The sequence below is a fragment of the Cyprinodon variegatus genome, unplaced genomic scaffold (genome assembly GCF_000732505.1).
Source record: "Cyprinodon variegatus isolate N-32 unplaced genomic scaffold, C_variegatus-1.0 Scaffold428, whole genome shotgun sequence".
In the NCBI taxonomy this organism is placed as follows: domain Eukaryota; kingdom Metazoa; phylum Chordata; class Actinopteri; order Cyprinodontiformes; family Cyprinodontidae; genus Cyprinodon; species Cyprinodon variegatus.
Window position 1 is genome coordinate 731,780 of NW_015150881.1, and position 9,365 is coordinate 741,144.

The 9,365-nt window shown below is 37.3% G+C and overlaps 1 protein-coding gene across 1 annotated transcript; it reads right to left on the reverse strand.

The window, feature by feature from the left end:
- Positions 1-5,093: 5,093 nt before the first annotated feature.
- LOC107093485 (intelectin-like) lies at positions 5,094-9,060 on the reverse strand. Its single transcript, XM_015388563.1, has 7 exons — positions 8,979-9,060; positions 8,761-8,901; positions 8,300-8,547; positions 5,752-5,910; positions 5,524-5,641; positions 5,317-5,420; positions 5,094-5,243 (listed from the first exon to the last, which is right to left on the reverse strand). The coding sequence occupies exons 1-7, from the start codon at positions 9,058-9,060 to the stop codon at positions 5,094-5,096; spliced, it is 1,002 nt and encodes a 333-aa protein (XP_015244049.1).
- Between the last annotated feature and the right edge of the window lie 305 nt (positions 9,061-9,365).

Genomic DNA, 9,365 nt, shown 5'->3' on the forward strand with positions numbered 1-9,365 from the left:
GCACAAACTCATGTGATAATTCCTTTACTCAAAGAAGCTATGTAAAAAATGTAAATCCCTTTATTGTCCCGCAATGGGGAAATTCATTCTCTGCATTTTGACCCATCTCCTAGGGGAGCAGTGGGCTGCCATTGTGTGTGAGGTTAAGGGTCTTGCTCAGGAACCCAGAGTGGAGGCTGTGGGGATCAAACCGGGAACTTGCAACCCTCTCAGAGGACAGACACACTGCTCTAAACCACTAGGCCAACACTACCCCTGGTTAAATGATAAGAATAAAATAATAATTGGAAAATAAAACCTGGCAAAAAAAGATATTTATCCAAATCTATTTTTTTATGTAAAATATATGAAACCTTTTCCTAAGGTATGTAATGACAGAGGAGGGTAAACCTAACCTGGCAGTAGCCAGATTGATATGTGTAGAACTGAGTTGAGTTCTACGTCATCATCGTGGGACTGAAAACTCAGATCTCGCAACAATCCAGCTAGCAGTGCAAGGTCAGGGTAAACCGCCTCACGTGAGAAAACACACTTCACCATCGTTATTAAAGTCTCAGAAGATAAAAATAGCCTTATAACAAAAATGAATCTGGTGGATCTTTGTTCCATGAGGATATTCACAGTGACAGTGCAGCCAAAAAGTGTTACTCACATAACTTTTACTCGTACTTGTCCTCTTCCTCTGAGCAGCAGTCTCAGCGCAGACTCCCACCCTCTGAGGGAAGCCCTATGTTTTCCTGGGCCAGCCAAGGGACATAATCCCTCCAGCATGTCCTGAGCCGTCCCCTGGAACTGCTCCCCTGTGCCTGCATACCGCCCAAGTATGGTGTCCATTGAGTATCCGAAAAATACATTTGAGCTTTCCTTAGCTGACTCTTCTCACTTTGGAGGAGAAGTTGCTTTACTACAGTGTATTTCAGATGCTAGTATCCAGCTTTTCTTTTTTTAGGTCTTAATCAAAATTTCATGGCCATAGGAGAGGACAGGAATGTAGACTGATTGGTAATCAAGAGCTTTGCCTTTTGGCCCAACTTTTGTTGTTGGCTTCTGACATTTGGTGTGATACTGTCAAAGTGACTAGTACCAAATACGCTAAAATTTCCTTGATTTTAGTTAGAACATGGTTCAGAGCTGTGCTTATTACTCTATACATACTTTACCTCTCCCCTCTGCTAAGCTAAGAAGCTTGCTGATGTTTTTCTTCATCCACAGCCAGCATGAGAGATAGAAACCTCTTGCATGCTGCTGGTACTCATAAATGATATGGTCATTAGGTAACATAATGGAGGTGTGATGATGATGATGATGATGATGATGATGATGATGATGATGATGATGATGATGATGATGATGATGATGATGATGATGATCTGTCATAGGTCATCCTTTTTTCTTTTTTGCAGTGAGAACATATGTGAAAAAAGCATGTTTAAGTATGGCTAACTCCTACATTAGGATAAAAATTATAAATTTTTGATATAGCGGGTGAAATAAGTATTGAACATGCCATCTTTTTCGCAGTAAATACATTTCTAGAGGTGCTGCTGACATTACATTTTCACCAGATGTCTGTATCAATCCATGCAATCTACACATAAAAAGAAATCAAACCGTAGATGTCCAGAAATTAAGTTCTGTCTAGTAAAGTGAAATGGCAGAGGGAAAAAGTATTGAACACAATTATTGAAATTTGTGTAATACTTTGTACAAACGCCTTTGTCGGCAATGACAGCTTCAAGATGCCTGCAGTATGGAGAATTAGTCACATGCATTGCTCAGGTGTGATTTGGGCCCATTCTTCCACCATTCTTCAAAACCTGAAGGTTTCGTGGATCATTTCTATGAACTGTCCACCCACGTTTCATCTTCATCATCCTGGTAGATTGGCAGTAGATTTTTATCAAGAATATCTCTGTAAATTTTTTACATCCATCCTTCTTTAAATTATTTAAAGTTTGCCAGTACCGTATACAGCCCCACACCATGATGTTCCCACCTCCAAACTTAACTGTGGTAATGTTCTTTTTGGGGTGATGTGCAGCACCTTTTGACATGGAAACACAATGTGTATTATGGCATCCAAAGAGTTAAATTTTTGTCTCTTCTGATCAGACTATATTCTTCCAGTATTTCACAGGCTTGTCTAAATGTGCAGCCAACTTTACACAAGCGTCAATAGTGTTTTTGTGGTGAGCGTGCATACAGGCCATGGCAGTTCGGTGCATTACTTAATGTTTTCTTTTAAACAATTGTACCTGCTAATTCCAGGTTTTGCTGAGGCTTTCCACAAGTGGCCCTTCTGCTCTTGGACACCTGGTCATGGTCGGTTTATGGTGAAATGATGTTCTTTCCACTTCAGTATTATGCCCCCAACAGCGCTCACCCGAACATTCAGAGGTTTAGCAATCCTTCTTTAACCAATGTCATTATTAAGGTCTTCATGGTCTTGAGAAAGCTCTTTACTTTTACCCATCATGAGATGTTTCTTGTGTGAAAGCAGAGACACCATTTTAAAGGCCATCATTTGGGACTGAAGCAGCTGATTTTAATTAGCATTGACAAGGGGCAGGATTGCTTTCTAACCTCTTTACTGAGAGATTTCGGCTGGTACCTTGGCTTTCCGATACACAGAGAAAATTTGTGTATTTGGATGTGATATATGCAAAAACCCTACAGGCTTTTTTCACCTTTTTTAAACTGACAGGTTTCCATATTTTTCCTTTCATGATTGATATGATTTGAAATTGTTTCAAAGTTGTCTGTCTTTTACACAACACATCATCATACACCAGAGTAAGCATAAGCATAAATAGAGCAACATTTTCAGATCTTAACATCAAATGTACTTCTTTTAAAGGGTGTCTAATCAGTGTTATCTAAACACTTAATTTTCATGAAAAAAATGTAAACATCCAGTTTGTGCTGTCCTAAACTAGCTCTCCTGACTTGTTTAGAAATTCACCTGATACGAAATGTACTCTGCACAGATGGCTACTTGCAGTCAGTGTCCAGTCAGCCCTGCTGATCACTGACAGTCATCCCTGACGACGTTTATTCTGTTTCAGTAAGCAGCAAAAAGTAATGTTTGGGTCACCTTTTTATTGTCACACCCGATGCCAAAATATACAGACGGCCTCTTTGATGCGCAGGGGACAAGAGCAGGCACTCAATATGGCTGCCGCTAGATTTCGGTGAACATTTGACGAGTTTGTGATGTCAGCTGCAAGGCATTTATATGTGTAAAGGCTGTGATATTTGGGACGATGATCATCTTGGCTTCCTCAGAAAAGAAGGGGTTGCTCACCTGGGATCTTTTACACCTTGAATATCTAAATCTTCCATAGAAAGTGAATAAAAATACACAAACAGCTGAAATTGTTCATAAACTTAATTGTTTTGTGTTGCTGTTTTTTATCTGGTGCACATGTTTCTGTTTTGATATGATGTGACTTTGATATGATGTGTCTATAATTAAAGACACATGCACATCTTTATGTCTCATCTGGGGATATGACCAAAGCCCTTGTAAGAGAACATGTGTCTTTCATTAACCCATCTTACTGCCTAACAGTTTATTGTAATTTTGTGTAGTTCATTTGTGTTCATTTTAAGACTAAAAGTAATGCAATGTTCTTTTTAACCTAGCTAACTCTTAAGCTATCTAATTCCATTGATTTTTTTACCTGAGCAGCATATTATAGCTGACCTGCAGAATTCCTGGTGTTGGGTAATTTCTGTATGTTGGATACATTTGTGCAAAAGAAAAATTCCTGAAGATATGAAGCTAAAATGTTATTCAATAGCTTAAAAATTCAACTACGGTATGTTGATGTAATATTCAGTGCCTATCTGGAGCACTGAACATTTGTTAGGTTTTCCAAGCATTTTCATTAACCAAAAGTCCTCCCTTTTTTACATTGTTGTTTTACAGTGAAAAAGTTTAACCTTTGAGAAACATGCAGAAGCCTTGCTGGTTAGTAACTCTCTTAAAAAAACACTTAATCTAAAAAAAAAAAAGACATATTAATTTTTTTTTTTTTTTAATAAAGCAACAAATATTTCCACTTCAAAAACAAAAAGCCAGTGGTACAGACAGATTTATTTTATTGGGATACTCTAAGGAATCTAACCTCCTCCAGTTAGTATCCAGGTTATATGAATCTGGTTTATTCTTTTTCATGATGCTTCTTTCCATCCATCCATCCATCTTCTATCATTTATTCCCTATGGGTCACAGTGGGGCCAGTGTACTGTCCAGCGGTCTATGGGAAAAAGACTGGACAGCTCCCCAGTCTGTCGCATGACAACATGAGACATACAACCATGCTTTCACACACTCACACCTAAGGACAATTTAGGGAAGCCAATTAACCTAACAGTCATGTTTTTCAACTGGGGATGAAGTTAGTGTACCTAGAGAGGACAACAAATAATTATAATGCCATCTACTGGTGAATTCTTTAAATACATTTATCTAATAGGATATATGCCTTCAGTGATAAAACAGCAGGACAGCAGACTCAATCATCTCCTTAGCAGCGTCCCAGCCTTCATCTCCTCACACTCGGTCATAGTCAAAGGAGGGGAAATCTCCACACTGGTAGGAGCTTAAATATTTTGCTCTTCCTATACAAACCTGCATATGACTGCAACTGCAACTGAAGCAAAGCCTTCCAAACATTGAATGAATGACAAGATCAGCAGCTTAAAATAATCGATCTCTACAATGTCTAATAAGTATTTACTGCTCGTCTGTTTGTAAATGCTATGTGAGTCTGATTTATTCTTATTATGGTTGCTCCCTTGTTGAACAAATTAGCTTCTATGTTGATTTACATGGTGTTTTAGTATTCTTCTGGGCATTCTTGAATTGCAGCATTATATATTTGTTTTCACTTTTAAATCTCTGATACTATGTGTTTTGCACAAGTTTTAGACTGCTGCTAGTTTAACTACCTGTTTAACCCTAACTTCCAGTTAGTGTAATTAAAATAAACTGTAGTGTATCGCCATCTACTGGTGAGGGGTTTAAAAATATTTCAGGATGAAATTAGATTACATTATGTTATTAGGAATAGATAGGATAGATATTCTTAGCGGTAGAACAGCAGGACAGCAGACTCAGTCATTTCCTTAGAGGCGCTGTTGCCTTGATGTGTTCCAACTCCACTCCAGTCAAATCCTGTAAAATCTCCACACTGTCTGAGGGATTCAGGGAAATACCCTCCTCCTCCTATGCAATACTGAAAAAACAAACAGAATTGTTATAGCTTTTATCATCTGATGAATAGACATATTGAAGTCGACCAGACTTACATGTTCACAGTGGCACACAATGGGTTTGACCCCAGAGCAGATCGCCATGGCTGCTCTTTCATAGTTTATGGCTCTAAAAGTGATGAAGCCTGGATCAAAATGATCTTTTTTGTTGAAGAGAGGAAAAAATACAACAGTTAAATGTTGTACTTCAATTACGGTGAATGTTAAAAAAGAACGAAAATGTAAACATTTTGTTCTATTTACTTCTAACACCTGGTCCATATAAAGATCTAGTGGACTCCCTGTCTCCATGGTCATACACAATGGGAACTGCTGGTCCTCTATCGGAGCAGGAGCCAATGTTGTACCTTACTGGAAAGTGCTGTAAAAATGTGACAGTTTGACGATGCATTTAGACCATAGATCTGTGTAAGGATTCTTAATGTATTTTCATTTGCAATCAGGCCCAATGTTTTATTTGTTTTACCTGACCTTGAACAAGTTAAAGAGATTTCCCCCATAAAGACTTAGGAAGTTGCTTTCGGTGTGGTAGCGGAGAATGGCTGCCAGGTTCCAGTGCTCCATTGGGGAGTTGTTGGGAACGTGCCACACAGACATGTCTTGTGCAACAATGTCATAATATCCTGGATTCTGAAAGCAGAAACTGTGTTTATGATCATCGTTTGGATTATCTTACTGCATAGATCAACGTAAATTACTGCTTTATTTTGAAGAAAAACTAGCAATGAAAATGTAATGATTAGGAATGAAAATTTGAAAAGTGTTGGATGTGTTTATCTCCTTTTACTTAACCAACCCTGAATTTAATCTAAACAAATCAGACAATTAATAGAATCCACCTGTCTGTAATGTTATCTCACTATATCTCAATCTTTCTTATATAAGCTTTAATGAATTATGGGGACATTAAAGAACAAATCTTTAACCTGTTTTAACAAAGTTAAACATACGAGATAGAGTGCTCTGGTAAAGAAAGAGCTCACTTTTTGGCATCATGTACAATTCTATGCATTATGGAAAACTAATACTGTAATCCATTCAGAGAACCATTGTGGAGGCAGTATCATGCTATGGGGAGCCATGGATACCCATCATATGGAAAGGCACAGTTAAGAGTCAGTGCTATTTCGTCAAGGATGGCGATGACAAAATCAGTTCGTTGACGCTCCTTTTTTCCATGTGGATAACAAAAACTGATGAGCTAAACATGGATCTTTGATGACTAAAACATGACTAGTCATAGGTTTGTTTTTTCATCAACGAGACGAGACTAAATAAAAAACAGTGGGTCGTCTGTAAAATGTTTAAAATGCATCATTGTACTGTAATCAGCAAAGCAATATCAGCTGTGCTGATGGATCATGGCAGCAGGGGCAGGGTCTTAGAACCCGGAATGATCTGGTACTGCAAGCTCAACGCTGACAAATTCTGCTCTGATCTCCCATCTGTGCTTATGCAGAAATTTCTTTGCACGCGGAGCTCCGAGTCTGCGCTTCATGCTCCACTCTGGTGGTGCGCTCTAAGCAGTTTGGCTCTTCCTTCTCTACTTAATAAACTATATGTGGCTGATCATCCTCCGCTAAGCGTAAATAAAACATTTGTCTAACTATCAAGATATTAGTTCTTCCAGCTCACAAGAGGTGATGCTAAACCTTCTTTAATTTCTACCAAAAGGAATCCGTAAATTATATAAATAAAATATTTCATTGAATACTGTTTATTTTTGGGTAAAGAGCCAAATGGAAAGGTACATAGATCTTTGAGTATTTCTCTCTCATTGTTTTCATTTCTATTTATTTAAATCAGATGTAAATCTGTCCTTGTAATGTCATTAAATCATTTTCTATGTTTCTTTTTAATACGTAAACATTTTAGTTAATATATTCATTCAGTTTAGGTCTGGATTGCCGTGGCATTACACGGCAATTATGTAGGTTCTGTCTGTTTTATATCAATCAAAACCGTGTGAATTTAAATTTGCTTTGACCCCTAAGCAGCAGTAACCAAGTGGTAGATTCTTGGAAATAATGCGCAAATTGCCAAAGTATAAAGGAGGAATGCTTTTGTTATTTGCTTTTCTGCAGTAATAAAGATTTTATTGATCTGTGTTTAATGCATAATTCATAGAAGATCAGGAAGTGATTGCTTTGGGATGGAATTCTTGTATGTCTAAAACCATTTCTTTATTGTACATTTTGTTAGCTTGTCTGTCTACTAAATTAACCAATATGGTGTGTTAAGATAGATCTGCTATTTTCACAGCTTTTGTGAGACTCTTTTTTTATAGAGTAGAGCCTTCATTCATAAAAAAGTTTATTTGAATTCCATAAATCAAAGTTTTCTGCCTAACATCAATGATGAACTGCACGGCAGCATTCTTCCTTGTTCCAGCTATATATTAGTATCTATGCTAGAGCTGTCAATCTGGTAAAGAATCTGGTTGTTATTCTCAATTGTAAAGGTTCCATTTTTTTTGCAACAAAAAACGGACTAAAACTAAACAAAAACCTTTTTAAGTTTTAGTCAACTAAAACCAACTAAAACTATCACATATTGTAATGACTAAAATGCGACTAAGACTAATAATAGTTTTCCTCCTGAAGACTAAGACAAGATCTAAGATGGCTGTCAAAAACAACGCTGATTAGAGTTTTGAAAAGAGCTGTTTAGAGACAGTCTCCTTTCAAAGAGACTGTTTAAAGCAATTCATCAACATTTTCTGATTCAGGCACAATGTACAACACACTTTTAAGATTTTTTATTTTTCCCTCTAGTTCAAAAATATCTATTCCTATGTGTCTTGATGACTGTCATATTATTTTATTATCTTGTGTTTAATTATTTTAATCCCAGTTGGGGGCTTTTGAATAGCTTCAAAAGTCCATTAAAACATTACATGGGAATCTAACTCATGCCAGATTTGACAAAAATCACACTTACTGTGACAGTCCGACCAGATTATAATGAATATATCAAACATGCTTTCCAAGGTACCTGTTTTCCAGGTTGACCTGCATACCTTGTAATCATCAGACGTGGCGCTCTCTACTAGACCAAAGGTGTTTCTGTTGGACCAGTTTCCATCACCATCTGGCAGGTTTGGATTGTTTCCCTGCTGACTCGACCATCGATCCCCCACACTACATCTTCCAAAAATGCTGTTTTCATGAACACTGGCCACCAGAGTCCAGCCACCTCCAGCAGTGTTCATGTCACAGAAAGTCTGATACTTCATCCCATTATTAGTGGTCAGGTAGTATATCCCATCTGGAGACATTTCACTAAATTAGACCCACTGACTCATGAATACAGAGATTTTCTTATTTGTGGCTTTGGCCTACTGCCTGTACTACAAATATGCTTAGGAAATTACTGAATCCTAAATTAACTAAATCTATTTATTCCTTATCGGTGCATGAAAATATCGATTTGTTTATAGTTCTGTATAAAACAACATCTTATCACATAAAGCATGCCTACCTTCTCTTTCACCATATTTATCCAGGATTTCTTTACAGCTCCGGCCAACGAATTTGAATCTGTCACTCACTGTCCGCAACTGTTCAAAATTTGTCTGGGTGATGATTTCAAAGTCCTCTTTGAAGTCAGTCTCTTTTTTTCCTGAAAATACAGTCAGATTTCAAAAGACATACAGGAAAACATGCAAGAGGAAATATATATCTGAAAGCAGAGTTTACCGACTGGTGGTAAGACATCAGCAAGGGATGCATGCCCCAAGATAAGAAAAATCCCCAAAAACACAGGTATATGGCTAAGCATGTCTGTAAAGCAGAGTAATGTAATGTTTCAGAAAAGCCAGATTTATTTTTAGCAATCTAGATGAACATAATAGTTTTATCTTCAAACTGGACAGCAGGAAAATAGTTATATCAAATACATGTGCAAAGAGTTATTCCCCATTTCTTATTCATGTCTACTAGAAAACCACTTACTTCTTAACTTACTTCTCAGCCTGAGATGTTTTTTAGTCCTAAGATGTATGTATATATGGTTGTCTATATGTAAAATCATTAACTTTTGTACTGTGATTAGGGAGCTTTATACTGTTGTGCAAAAATAATGTC

What these genes read in the sequence shown, in the direction of transcription:
- LOC107093485 (XM_015388563.1), bottom strand. Translation starts at nt 9,060, where the DNA reads ATGCTTAGCCATATACCTGTGTTTTTGGGGATTTTTCTTATCTTGGGG. An exon ending in TAAATATGGTGAAAGAGAAG is followed by an intron (nt 8,548 to 8,760) that starts GTAGGCATGCTT and finishes AAATGTCTCCAG; the next exon opens with ATGGGATATACTACCTGACC. An exon ending in TTGTGTGCCACTGTGAACAT is followed by an intron (nt 5,244 to 5,316) that starts GTAAGTCTGGTC and finishes TTGTTTTTTCAG; the next exon opens with TATTGCATAGGAGGAGGAGG.